Source organism: Botrytis fragariae (assembly GCF_013461495.1).
Source record: "Botrytis fragariae strain BVB16 chromosome Unknown tig00000006, whole genome shotgun sequence".
In the NCBI taxonomy this organism is placed as follows: domain Eukaryota; kingdom Fungi; phylum Ascomycota; class Leotiomycetes; order Helotiales; family Sclerotiniaceae; genus Botrytis; species Botrytis fragariae.
The window spans coordinates 398219-412488 of NW_023500988.1; the positions used below are offsets into that span (position 1 = coordinate 398219).

At 42.5% G+C, this 14270-nt stretch overlaps 2 protein-coding genes across 2 annotated transcripts; one reads left to right on the forward strand and one right to left on the reverse strand.

Moving 5' to 3' along the window:
• Positions 1–2974: 2974 nt before the first annotated feature.
• On the forward strand, positions 2975–5092 carry Bfra_001310 (putative extracellular dihydrogeodin oxidase laccase protein; the record flags this gene model as incomplete). Its single annotated transcript, XM_037331744.1, has 7 exons — positions 2975–3047; positions 3097–3158; positions 3214–3650; positions 3700–3745; positions 3794–4324; positions 4377–4525; positions 4576–5092. The coding sequence occupies 7 exons, from the start codon at positions 2975–2977 to the stop codon at positions 5090–5092; spliced, it is 1815 nt and encodes a 604-aa protein (XP_037195898.1).
• A 580-nt stretch (positions 5093–5672) lies between these two features.
• On the reverse strand, positions 5673–9211 carry Bfra_001311 (putative nrps-like enzyme protein; the record flags this gene model as incomplete). Its single annotated transcript, XM_037331745.1, has 4 exons — positions 5673–7883; positions 7975–8306; positions 8440–8854; positions 8903–9211. The coding sequence occupies 4 exons, from the start codon at positions 9209–9211 to the stop codon at positions 5673–5675; spliced, it is 3267 nt and encodes a 1088-aa protein (XP_037195899.1).
• Positions 9212–14270: the final 5059 nt, after the last annotated feature.

A 14270-nucleotide genomic window follows, 5' to 3' on the forward strand; every position in this document is an offset into this window, starting at 1 on the left:
CAGAACAAATAGGAGGGAAAGAGGTACACATAACAAAGTCAGCCTCAGGTAATAGAATTACGATATGATATTTCAAGACTGGAAGTGTGTGATTATGTTGATGTCGGATCTTTTGGGCCGCAGTTGCTTCCTATTTTGGGAGAGCAAATGACCCGCTAGTGTTTTTGGTGTGATTTTTTACCGGAACGAAAAATTCCTGTGAAAAGTCCATCTTCTTTAGTATAGAGCTAGTGATATTCAGTTTAAGATAGATTATATCATTAGACTCTGTATGTTTAAGCAATCCAACAATATAGCACATTCATATTTTCCTAGAATCTTGATCAATCTCATGGCATAGAGTAGCCAAGGGGACGATCACTTTCACCAGTTATGAATTAGCCGGTTGTTTAAGAGAGCCGAACATTACTTTATGATATCCTATAGATTTTTGCAAAACACACTCCGGAGAACTTCGAGAGCTGATCGGGACAGGAATCCAGAGAACCCTCCCAGCATATCCGGATCCCGAACTATTTCAAGGAGATGAACCAATTCTCACTACGCCACCTCTAAGCCTCGCAAGCCGTGAGAGGAAGCCCTAATCCACGCTCTAGAAGATATTCGCAAAGTTATTCAATCTTCACTTCCCAACTTCCCCGATCCATGGATCAATGAGCAATGATGTATTGATCAGATAGATCAGGTCTCTTTATGAAACTACAGGGGAGATGGTCATTTTTAATTCTTGCCGTGCCGCCTATGGCTGTATTGCCTCCTTCAGTTCTTAGCCGTCTTTTGCGTGTCATGTTTTCGATAGACTTCCAGAACAATGCTAGAAGAACTGTCAGATTCTGGAAGGAAATTGAAACGTCGGTTTGAACATTAGTTCTTGGGTGGCTTTCAAATTCTTGTAATTTTGTGTTTTGCGTTTTGATGAGATTTTACGAAGCTTGAATTCTTCACATGATTTTGAATCTTGTCATTAAGTAAGAGGATTGGAGTTTCGAGTTTATATTGCACCCCATGAGATAATATTGGTATTGACAACAATTTTTGCTGTGTGATAGACTGTCGCAAAGTTCGCCGATGTAGCCATCATCCATCTCAGATGAATAAGATCCATCCCTTCCAGACCTTTATCCCAAACTTAAAGGCCAAGACAGAAGCTATTTTTAACTTCTATTCGAAGAGTGGAATTCCCATACAGGGCTGAAGAAAGCGATAGGCTGTGCATCAGAAGTATTGAAAATCAGCTGGGTTTCGATGACGTTTACAATTGCGAACCGCCTCCAAGATCTAATGTAAGATCTTACGATGTAGACTGAGAAGTGATATGGTATATTATTGGAAGGGTGGTAAGAATAGAGTATTGATAACTTTTGGAAATCGGTTTGGAATATACGACAACTTGGAATTATTGCTTTGCAGCATTGGGAAGAAAGGTTTGCCGATGCAGATGAGTCAATTTCTATTATTGGTTGAGATGAAACATTAGCCTCACCAGCCTAAGAACTATTAGCTTGAACTAAACTCCTTCCCCGGATATCCGTGCAACATCTGCCACACTACCAGATGGTCATGTGATCATCTTGAAAAGCTTGGAATTCCAAATGGGTATGCGAGTGGTTTTCGCATGTTGAGAGTCAAATGTTGAAATCTTTGAGTTTGAAGTATAGTGTATATCCGGACTATTGGTAATACCTGGCCTTGTTGAAAATTGATCTGCGCAAGGATCACGAGAGGTTTTGCATATACGGAGACGGTTCAGCAGCCGAAATACCACAACCTCACAGAATATGTGTTTTCCGCTTACCCTCCACATTCAAAGAGACGTTGTGTGTGAATACTGTATCATGCCAATGGGACACCAGAAGGATACGAACATCAAATCAGCTGATAGTAACCAGCTGTACGCCAATGATTTGCTGCGCTTTTTGTATTTGAGGTTGCACAAACTGTACACACTTTGGATCCCTACTCCGCCGACGTGGGACAACACGACAGGAAAGCATGTGTAAACATGCGGACGAATCCCAGAAGAAGATCCCATGCGGACGATACTTAATCGCCCAGACAACCTTGAATAGAGGTGAAATCTCAACAATTTTGGACCTCGAATAGTTGCGATGGCAACAAATTTGAGTGTAGAGATACCCTTAAAGCCCGAAGCCAAGATTACGGGATGTAACGCCATTCCTGCACGACTAATTGTTTTCCACTATAAAATTTGAGGATTTTCTATGTGTTCTCTCAATAACTCAGCTACGCACCGAGTTGAAACATTCATTGGGTCGTTTGACTCCCGAAAAAGCAAACGGACTCAGTTCGCTACCGCCACCAACAATTGCATGACAATATTCTCGTCATCGGGGACTTCAATATTCCAAGATATTGGTATCGGGTTGGCAGGAAAATAGTCTCAAAGTTGCAATTGGAAATGTTTCACAAAAGCGGCTGTGAAACTCACGAAATGTGCCAACGAAAAGCAGCAATATAATGAAATTAGAATTGCCGTGATTTTGTCAAGACTCGGTCAGCCTTGCATGATCTACAGCATGGCTTCAATGGCTTTCCGGCTTTTAAGTCTTCCACCCAGGCTACCATGTAGTATCTGAGAATAGCAACTTCATTCTCAACTACATTGGTTTGCTCAATGCAATCTTGTCAATATTGTTTACTACTGTTTGAGTTCAAACGGATGGAGCAGAGACATATATCTATGGTACATCGAACACGAAGTCGAAGCCATAGCCATAGCCAAGTTATCCATTCTTAGTCTTATTTAAAATTATTCCATTTTTGACCCTCCAAGAGGCTCATGCCTAACGCCGAGCTGAATTGTCAACCTTCAGATTTCCTATAATATCTATGACACCTTGAGACTACCGTTCTCTTATAAATCCTCTCTCTCTTCTTCATTATCTCCCTTCGTTGGACAACCACAGGTTAATCATTACACAGCATTTGTTTATCATCTCTGTTACACCTCAAAATGGCATGGATGAAGGGACTACTTACTAGAGCAGCTTCGTTGCATGCTTCATTATCTCAATATTCTACTAATGGTCAGTAATCTATAGGTACTAGAATTGAACTTACTGACTTCTATCGTAGGGCGATCTACATATGGGTGTTTGAACGCCTCCACACTTCCTCCATTTCTAGACGATGGTGGTGTATGTTCACTCAGCGTCAAGCACATAAGTTGATTCCTAGCTAACATCCACAAAGTCATATCACGGACACCCTTGGGGAAACGCCAAGCCAGGACCACACCTCCCACCCAATACTGGAAAGACTCGGCACTATGATCTCACAGTATCCAGATCTATCAAAGCACCAGATGGATATCAGAAGAGTGTTATCTTAATAAATGATCAATTCCCTGGACCTCTTATCGAAGCAAATTGGGGAGACACGATAAGCGTCAGAGTCACAAACAACATTACTGACAATGGAAAAGAAGGGCTGAGTCTTCATTGGCATGGCCAACCGCAGAAGCTGAGTCCCTGGGCGGATGGTGTACCCTCCGTATCTCAATGCCCCATTGCCCCTGGAAGTAGTTTCACATACGAATTTCGAGCCGAGTCTTTTGGAACCAGTTGGTATCATTCCCATTTCAGCGCTCAGTACAATGATGGTCTTTTTGGGCCCCTGGTTATTTATGGGTAAGAGAACCTTCATCAACACTTTAAGTCGCTCACTAAAATCTCAAAGCCCCAATCATGTGGATTATGACATCGATCTTGGTCCGGTAATGTTGGTTAGTTATTTTTCCTTTCAATCTTGATTTCACACTGATTTGTTACAGTCTGACTATCTTCATCAATCGTATCGTAGCATGGTTGCAGGCGTCGCGACAAAAGTTCCGAATGGTCCAATATTCCCACACGTTGACAACAACCTAATTAATGGAAAAGGGTCATTCGATTGCAATTCTACTCTGGGTGGGACTTGCACACCGGATGCGGGGCTCTCCAAATTTAAGTTTACCAAAGGCAAGACACACCGTCTCCGACTCATCAACACTGGGAGTGCAGGTACACAAAAATTCTCAATTGATGGACACCAACTTCAGGTTACGACAGTCGATTATGTTCCAATCGTTCCTTACACGACCAACGTGGTAACTCTTGGAATTGGACAAAGAGCTGATGTCTTGGTTCACGCAACGGGAGAATCAACGGATGCTGTCTGGATGCGGTCTGATCTAGATGTTCCGTGCATGCTTCTGACTTGTACGAACCCTCATGGTTTAGCAGCAGTTTATTATGACAACGCAAATACAACACTTGCGCCGACAACGACAGGCGTGTCATGGGATAGTAACGATTGTGCCAATGTCAGCAATCTCACCCCGTGCTGATGACTGAATATGCTGACATAAATCACAGGACCCGTTATATTTAACCATTCCCTACACTGAAATAAGCCCACCCGAGAGCCCGTCCATTACACAGGACATGGAAATCAATGTCAGTGTGAATGGATCCGGCAGCGCTCTTTTCACCGTGAATAATTCGACCTTCCGAGCTGACTACAAGTAAGCTTTACATTCAACACACCTCTTCATACAATGGCTAACCAACCTAGCTCGCCTCTCCTCCTCCTTGCCAGCCAAGGAACTCCCGTCTCAACCCTTCCTCATGACTGGAACATCTACGACTTTTCCAGTCATCCCTCTATCCGCATACACGTCACAAATATCTGGGATACCCCTCACCCTATGCATCTCCATGGGCACGATTTCTTTGTCCTCGCCGAAGGAAAGGGAATCTGGGACGGCACCATCACCAACCCATCTAATCCCGTTCGACGCGACACCGCACTTATGAGACCCGGTACACTATCCGATCCCAGCTTCCTAGTGGTAGAATTTTTCGCGGATAATCCTGGAGTTTGGCCCTTCCATTGTCATACAAGTTCGCATGTTAGTGCAGGGCTTTTGGTGAATATTTTTGAGAGACCCGATTTGGTGGCCGAAGGGAGAGATCAGAGAGGTATGATTCCACAGGTGGTGAAGGAAACTTGCGATGCCTGGAATGCGTACACTAGTGCTGGAGGGGAAGTTGATGAGATTGATTCGGGATTGCGTCGTCGAAGATATTAAGGTGGTAGATGGTGGGAGCTTGCATTTTCTTTTTTCCAATAATGGCTGACCACGAATTGTGGTTCGTTTTCTTTTTCTTCGATTCTTAAATGAGAGTTATTTCATGAGATAATAGTACCGATTGCGGTTCAGGAGTATAGTTGGCAAAGATAGTTTATTTGAACATTTTTTAGTCTCCTAATTAGAAACTTGGTATATGGGAAGGCTATACTTACTGTCATTAAAATGTCCATATTTTCTTAGATTGGTGGATGAAAATAGTATGTGCCGTTTTGGAATCTCAGGACTATAATGTGTTCAAAAATTTACACCGCGGTTCAACAAAAGACTTCTAAATATTCATTTGTTTTAGACACTAAGTGAGTTTTGAAGACTGACTTCACTTTGACATCAAATCTGTTCAAATGACCGTTTAAGAATTCAGTTTTTGAGTAAATTACACAAATGTTACTCTCGTCGCGCTCCAGCTGGCGAATAGCAATTCGATTTTCTTTTCATAAATCAATTCATTCGGTCGTTATCTTAATAAACAAACATACATTCCAGATATCTAAACGTTTATGGGAGGAATCACCTCATTCTATTCTCCGTGCTCATTGCGGACGTATTTCCATTGCCGCATCCAGTTGTCTACACAATTCCCGTCGATCGGATCCATACTCTTCAAGGTTGCGCTTCCCTCGACAGCCTTCTCCGTATCAAGCCAGACCTGTGTTCTGCCTTCTTTCTGTTTTTTGACAAGACCCTCATAAAATCCAAGTATTTTCACTGCTGGGTTATCATTTATTTTCATATCCTGTATATTCGCCGCACTATCACATAGACGCTGTACCCATTCTTGGAAGGGTACAGTGGGAAGGTCTAGAATAGATTGTAGTCGAGGAAGAATAGCATGTGAATATTTTGTTCGCTTTGGGTTGACGAGATGGTAGACTCTGGGTGATCCGGAAGACGATTCGATTGCCGAATCCGGCTCCAGTGTATCGTGATTGAAAGATGACACAAGTTCGTAAATGACTTTCCCAAGTGTATCAACGGGAATCCAGTCAACAGCTTCCAGTGGCCCCAACGACGAAGGTAAAACCTTCAGATATGTTGAAGACTTCAAAATCAAGGGGAACCATTCCTGTTCGTTCCACTTTCCCTCGCTCCTTTTCGGACCAGCAATTTGACCCACTCGGTAAATCGAAGCAGGAATATTGGCAACCTTACAGGCAGTAGTAATCAGCCGCTCGGCAACAAATTTTGATTGGCCGTAACCTAAGCATTGTGGAAGCGACCAATCCTCGTACGGAATCTCAGGAACACCGGGCATCGTCAATACTAGCTCTGTTTCCGACTGCGATGGAGTGGAACGGCCGGAAGAGTCGGACATATTTGATCCACTCACGTCCCAGTTCCCAACAGTGCTAATACTGGAGATAAAGTGAATGGAAGCACCGAATCTTGAGTGAGCAGAGAAATTAATCAACTGACGAACACGTCGAATATGTGTTGCGCCCATTTGGCTGAAAGACATATTAAAGTCAATATGCCAAGCATTGTGAATGATGTGCGTTACTTCATTGAGCAACTCCTTGTATTGGTCAAGCTTTATGCCCAGCCATGCTTCCGTAGCACCAGTAGCCATGCTGAGAAAATGGACACGGCTAAAATCTGTTGAAAGGCCCTTTGACGAGCTGGCATTAACTTGGCGTTCCTCGGTATCTTCGCCTCTATTGATGCAATAAACCTTGCATGTCTTGTCTTCTTCAAGTAGATTGCTAAGAATGTATGAGCCCAAAGATCCAGTAGACCCAGTCAATAAAAATACTCTGGATCCAGTGACTGGTATCGATGGCCTAGCAATGATAGGTAGGTCAGAAACGAAACTTTCGTATTCTTCCTGCATTTCACCATAATTTTCATTTTCGTCTTTGGCGAAATTTGAGAGAGCGCGTGCTAGTTTTTCTGGACTTGGATATGCATATATCATTGAGTCGCGTATCGAATCCCGTGGAGGATCTTGTGATTGGAACGCCGCATTCACTGCCCTTGTTAATGAGATCACGCCTAGCGAGTCCAGCCCATGCTCAAAGAAATTTTCAGAGGGAGAGAAGTTTTCGAATCCTTGGAGATTCGAGATGGTTTGAATGATGGTACCTTGCACGTCAGAGCTTGCGCCCTTATCCACAGAGCTGTTTCCGTTTGTGTTCTTTATATTCGTTCCTTGTCCATTAGTAATTGTTTCATAAAGACTATTGAGCTCTGTTTCATATAGTTTTTCGGCTTGCTTGCGTTGTACTGTACCTTTCCCAGCTCTGGGAAATGGTTTATCAGGTTTGGTAAATGCGACGAAGTCCTTGCTCATTATCCGCGCATGCGCGGGACAACTAACATTTGCAGCCTTTATTGTTGGCCATAATTCTTCTAATAGGGACTCCTTGGACCTTTCGGGATTAACTGGCTCGACTAGCAAGGACGACTGAAATTTCTTAGTACCATAGACTATCGCAGATCTAACTTTAGGATGAGAGTTCAAAGCATTTTCCATGCTAATTGGATTGAACTTCTCCCCTGTAGAATAAACAATAATATCATCAGAACGGCATTCATGGTGCCAGAGGTTGTTTTTGCTGGGGTGCTTGGAAAATAGATCCCGAGTTTTGTATTCTGAAAGATCTGGAAACGTATAGAAAGTGCCCTGATATGCTTCTATCGATGGATCACGAACGATTACAAGCTCATATAGTTCACCTGAGTGATGCCGCATTTCAACACCAAATGATGTAGAAAAGTCATAGTAGTCCCACTAGTTCATGACAGAGTCAGTAGGTATCCAATTAAAGCTGGAAGACCTGAAAGAAATATCCATAAAATAAGTTTAGATGTAAAATGCTTACATTTTCTTTAGGTGGTAAAGCCGCTTGAATATGTCCTGTCTCTGTTGACCCAAACCCCGCAAACAATCGAGTATGAGAATTGATGATGTCTCCGGGGCCATCGGGTAGTGGGCCACCTCCAGTCATGATATATTTTACAGAACGGAGGTTCTTTAAATACTGAGGAACCTTCGATATTTCCACTAGGACGGCAGGAGGGAGATCCGCGACCTGCACTTTACCATGTATATGAACCTCATTTGCTAACTCTGCAGTCAATGGAATAGGCGGTGGAAGCACCGCTATTTGCTTGAAGTATAGAGCAGTCATTAACCTGTAGACGCCCGCAGCATCTGTTCATAATAATGTGTAAGCGAGATTTTCTTTGAATTTCCTTGAGATTGGAAAGCACGTTATAACTTTGGAAAATGGACTTGAAGTCTTGTCTAGAGCTGACCCTGAGCAATAAGAGGGAAGAGTACCTACGAAATAGTGGGAATGCTAAAAAGCACCGTAAGCCTCGCCAATAATCGGATGTTGTGGCAATACCATAAAGTGAAGTAGCCTTTTGAGAGGCATCTAGACTTGTAATAACACCTTGCGGTATGACGATAGGCTTGGGTGTTCCTGTAGTTCCAGACGTATGCATCGCAGCGAGCGGCTGAAATCTCGCCTCTTCATATGTAGCCGTATACTTATAGTGAGGTACATCAAATCCAGGATGAAAAAAGTAATCTAGAGTGGGAACAGCTATGGTTTGAAGGTCGACTTTAGTTTGAATGTCATTGATAATTTTCCGGGATATTGGGGAATCCTTTGCAAACAAGAATTTCTCGCATTTATAATCTCGTAGTAGTTTGGTGTGTGCTTCTAAGCTATTCCGTGGGGATGGTACAAATAGCTACCAAGAGTAAGTCGGCGTGAACGAGGTGTGAACAGGGTGACAGACCTTGTGTCCAGTTTTGATCGCCGCTATCATCAGGAGTATATACCGCAGATCATGGGGACCGATATAGGCAATGCAGTCAAAGTCTTTCCCAATGCCAGCATTCTTTTCAACCCAGTTCGACGCGACATCTATGGCTTTGTCTAAATGACTGAATGTGATGTCCTCGAAGCCATCGCGTGGCTCGGAAGTCAAGGGCCAAGAAATGCATACTCGATGAGGCTCATCAATCGCGGTTTGATGTATATAATGAGCAATTAGTCGTTTTCCACAATCCTGAGGCACTTCTGGAATCGCAATGTCTACCGCCATGTCTATTTCAGGTGGCAGAAGATGGTCAAAATGCAATTTGGTGAAGCTGTTTCGCAAAAGTCAAAATTCGTGTACCTAGAAATTTCGGTCTGTGTCAGTCTATATATATAATTTTCAAGGTCTTTTCGAAATGGTGGGCTCTCAAGCGCTTACTATTGTCATTGGCGCTCTCGATCCAAATATTTTCTCTTTCAACAATTAGCTTAACAACTATGCGATCACCATAAAAGCATCCTAGAGTGTGAATTTGAAAACTAAGTGTAAAGCAAAGGAGGTTATAATAGAACAGGGAAGTTATGTTGGGCAATTCATACATGAGTGACAGATTACTTCAAAGACTTGAAAGACTAGCGAGTCACAATTACCCGAGGGCCGAGAGAAATTGACAGTTAGTATCATCAAACAGTCTCTCAGGTCACCTCCCAAAGGTGATTTGGACAAATTAGGACAATGGGGCATAGGTCTGATTGTTTGGGCGTGGAAGAACATGCCAAAATTGCATCAGCTTGCATGACTAGTAAGGCCATAACCGAGTAATATTGCAGACGTGTTCCTGCATCAGAAGCCGAGATTGTTTGTAGAATCGATCTTAAACTATAAGCAATATTGAACTAGGATGCTTTAGATGGAGTTGTAATCGAGATCTTATCGAGATTGTCATTCCAACTGTGATCGTTGATGTTGTCCGGGCTTCTGTCAAACGACGGAAAATGATCGACTTCAGAAATCCTTGCCTGCAAAATAGAGCACCAATTTCCAGGGATAAGATATGGCCTTGCAGGCTAGATGCATCAACTGAAGAGCAGCGATCTACATGGGAATCTTCTTGACTCAAGTAGTGGAAAATACTGAAATGCATCTCGTATAAAAGTGAGGCAGAAACTAAAATACAAGTCACCGAACAGAAGAGGACATTCGTTCCGGGACAATTTACGGTGTTCGCTTGAAACATGCTGGCAACACAAGAGCGGAAATAAATCTTGGAAGACGCGAATTTCTTGAAAGACACGTCTAAGCGTCTAAGAAATCTTCATATGGCGACATAACCCTATGACGGGAGCACTAGTGATGCAAAAGTCTTATAAGGAGTTAAATTTCTTGAAATAATGATCGAGAGTTCTTGTCCCGGAACCTCTTGAATAATCATTTGTGGTACTGCTGAAAAACAAGTTCGTAGGACAACTGAGCATCATATGTTGGTTCATTGAAGTGAACAAGGGCTCATTATTGATTAGAATGGCGTGTAAGAATGGGGAGTTCGGTGTTATGTGGTTCGAGAGCTGATCGATGTGTTTGATCTGTTCGAGATGTCGAGGATGTGTAAAGTGTCATGAAGAGGAGAGCAGATAGCGCTAACGTTCACCGCCATGTGGCAGTAAATTCAGCCATCTCAGCTGAGTTCATCAATCTGTCTGACAAATGTTATACACCACAAAACATTGATTCGAGTACCAAATTCGTTTGTAACTTGTAAAATATCTGGAATCCTTCTGGTTTCTGGGTATCCACCATGCAGCCCTCAAGATATACGAACAGTTGTCACCACTGTCTTATGATGAGGCTTTAATCCAATATATGCAGATATAGGTCGTGGCTTGCACCGTATAAGACTTCTTTTTCAATAGACATAAGGCAACTCGTTGCGTATTCGACTGATGGCGATACATCCGTTAATGTCGCCCGAATGAACATTGTCGTCGAGGCATTTAAAATTATGACTGATGTATTGCAATCAATATCATTCTTGGCAAGATAAAGCATATGCAAGATGATCGGTCAGGACGGAAACATCAGCACTAAGTTGAATGGACACGAAGATCGTCATACACCATTAATATCCTGGTCGGAACAAAATTTTCAGCAGCGCCGCGTAAACTCACGGAGCTGAGAAGAGGATACATGCTCTCCTAAGAATTTTAACTGGTTCTATGAGGAGTCACTACGAAGAATATAGTAGGTGCCATCGATAAGTAATTGCCAGCAGTAAGAGTGAATTCTCTCAGCTGGGTTCATTGAGACATGGGGTCGCTAGTGTCCCCGGTTCTTGAATTTACGGTGACGTAAATAGATACAGATACAGCTCTTCCAGAGGTATTCTTCTCCTCAGATCTCGGTAATCCTGCAAGCGATCTTTCGTTATGTGTGTAAACTTGATGCAAGGATAAAGTCTTTGATCGTCTGCATACCACCACGCGAGAGCTACATCAGTACCAGATTTTTTATTTGCACCAAACTTGTATAATCAGTCTTTTTACTAGAGATAGTAAAATTAGCCAGAAATACAATCTATCGTCCTCTCAAATTCGTGAGTTTCGGGACTAACGAGTCCTTTCTTCAAAGATGCTGCACTCATTCTTGTCAAGTGATTTGGAATAAACTTGCGCCATTTGTATTGCAAACGTAGACTACACTGAAGAGTTATAGAAGCAGATGCCTCTGGGAGCAAGCCTTTCACCATGCCTCTAAGTTATCACATACTTGACTTCTTTCGCGGAATCACTATCATTATTCTATGGATGGCATGGTCCGTTACTTTGCGGTTTTGTCATTCTTCAATACATCCACGGTTTGCATGTTTGTTCGCGAATTTGCATGGTATTTTGATCACCTCCTTCAACATCATGGATTAATCACCGACATCATTCCTATTTAACAATAGCTGCCCCAAACTCTCTCGATTTTCTCAAGGCAGCTTTGGAGCTTGTACTTCTGACACGTGTTATTAATCTCGTCTCCAAAACCATTGACGAATGAAGACATTAGACGAACGGTATAGTACTTTTTCAGTGTTCTGTCTTATGAAATGGCTCAATTGTTATGCCGAATTAAAAAACGTTCCCGCTTCCAGAGCCAGTGGTCAACCAGCCGCCACACCTACGCAAAGCTACTCTAGTGCTCCATGCTCCTAATAAACGATGAATAACGAACACAATGAGTGTATGCGGGACTCAAGTCCTGTGGTTCCTGCACATATTTATCCATCAGCATGTATCGATTGCATACTCGAAGGTCAATTTACAATACATGCGTTGGATTGAGGTTGAAAATTACTCCTTGGTTGACGCCATTCTTTAGGATCGTTTGATCCTTCTAGAAAGATCATCATATTATCTGATATATAATAAGCCCTCGAAAATACCCTCAAATTGTTCAAGGAACTAGCTAGGTATTAAATATGTACTATTCGACTGCACTTCTTAACGTTTATGAGTCCATGCACCTACTGTAGCCATCCCGGAGACGAGCGTAGAAGAGTTTCGCTGACATTGATCGGGACCTTCTCCCCGCTAACATTACCAAAGTTATATACATCTATCAATTTACCCGAACCAAACCATTCTATTTCTATTTTCCATTGCGAGAACCGCAAGCAAGGACCTCTATCTCAAAAGTTGAAACCATTCTCCTTCCGTTTTCCCCAAATTGATGTTGAAAATAAATAGAGCAATTCTTTTCCAGATCTACTATCCAAAACGCCTTAACGAGCGAACAATCTCCAGAGAAGTGTATGAAGAGGGCATTAATCCGTAGTTGGTAATACCAAGGATTCTGAGGCGACAATAATTTGTCCTCAGGCCTGCCCGTATACCCCGTAAGAGTATTACACGTTCAGAAGATTCTCAATAAACAAGTGTGTTTCTGTTTGCTAGAAGTGCTGATATCGACGGTACACAATACTGCTGTCTCTCTAACAATGACAAACGGTGGCATACATGAGGTGTCTCATACGAGGGCCGCAACTTGAGCCATGAAAGAACAGAGTATGAAGATCTGACCATGATCTATGATTTTAGATCTTGCTACAGGCTTTAGGGGCATCAAATGCCCTTTCGAGTTAAACGAAGCTGTGGGTAATCTTTTTCTCGTCTCATATCGAGCCAATTTAGACTGCAGATGAGTTTTCGTCCCAGCATCACCATATATCATCGGAATTCACCATATGGTTATCGTATCTATCTGCCCGTCTTTGTCCTGAGAATGAGTATTAGCTTGAGAACATCCAAAAAAACCACCTTCTCACGGTAGCTCGTATTGGCCGTCTCAATCCCCGTGTCGACAAGTTGTATCTGCGGCCCATTTATCATCGGGCTTCAGCTCAAACTGTTATACATACGACCTTTGAACAACCAAAGATAATTCTCTGAACCATATTATCAATAAGAAAGACAACACTTACTCGCTTCCTCAGCATCTCTTCTCCACTTTTTAAAATCATGCCAAAACTCCCACACCCTCCCAAACACCCTTCCCAATCTCGATCGGATCTTAGCCATGGTATTTCTCTTTTGGAATTTCTTCTCTCTCCGACTTTTTGCTGCCTGTCCGGCGCATCTCATTGTTTCTAATCAGCGCACAGATTAGCAAGTTTCTCTTGCACAACATCGAAGTGTTTACATACCAGATATTTGCAATCCAAAAGTCGAACTTCTAATGGAAGACATTGATATCACCTCTCCGACTCATCAATTAGACAATTGCCAAACAAGCCAGCAACAAAAAGAAGAAATGTAAGAAGTAATCAAGCTTTTTCTTCTACCACTCTATTCAACGCCACCAACTCGTTAAAAATAATGGGGACAGGCACAGAAGAAGAAGGCGTCGTGAAAGCTTAGCCAACAATCTGATATGATTCGTACAACTGTTATATAAACAACATACACAGAGGCGTGGCTTCGGTACAATGTAACGGAAGAATCAAACAGTTAAATAAGCTTATTGTAATGGTTGGTGTAACATTGATAGAATAGATAAGGCTGAATCCGACTATATCTACCCCGCTAGGTAATAGAGAATCGAACATGAGGTAGACGAGAGAAGCTTCCTTCTTACCCAAGTACGCCTCGATATTGTGTTAGAAGACCAGCATTGAAAGCAGACAAGCGGGCTAGGAAAAGCAAAAGAATCAGTCAAAATGAATGATAGAATTGATACCCATCTTTACAGCCCCCTCTATTTATTAAATATTCCTTCGCAGAGCCTCGGCGATGCATTCCATCCCTCTCCCTCTTTTAACCTTTCCAACACCACCAACCCCCACGCCAACGCACAAAACCCATTC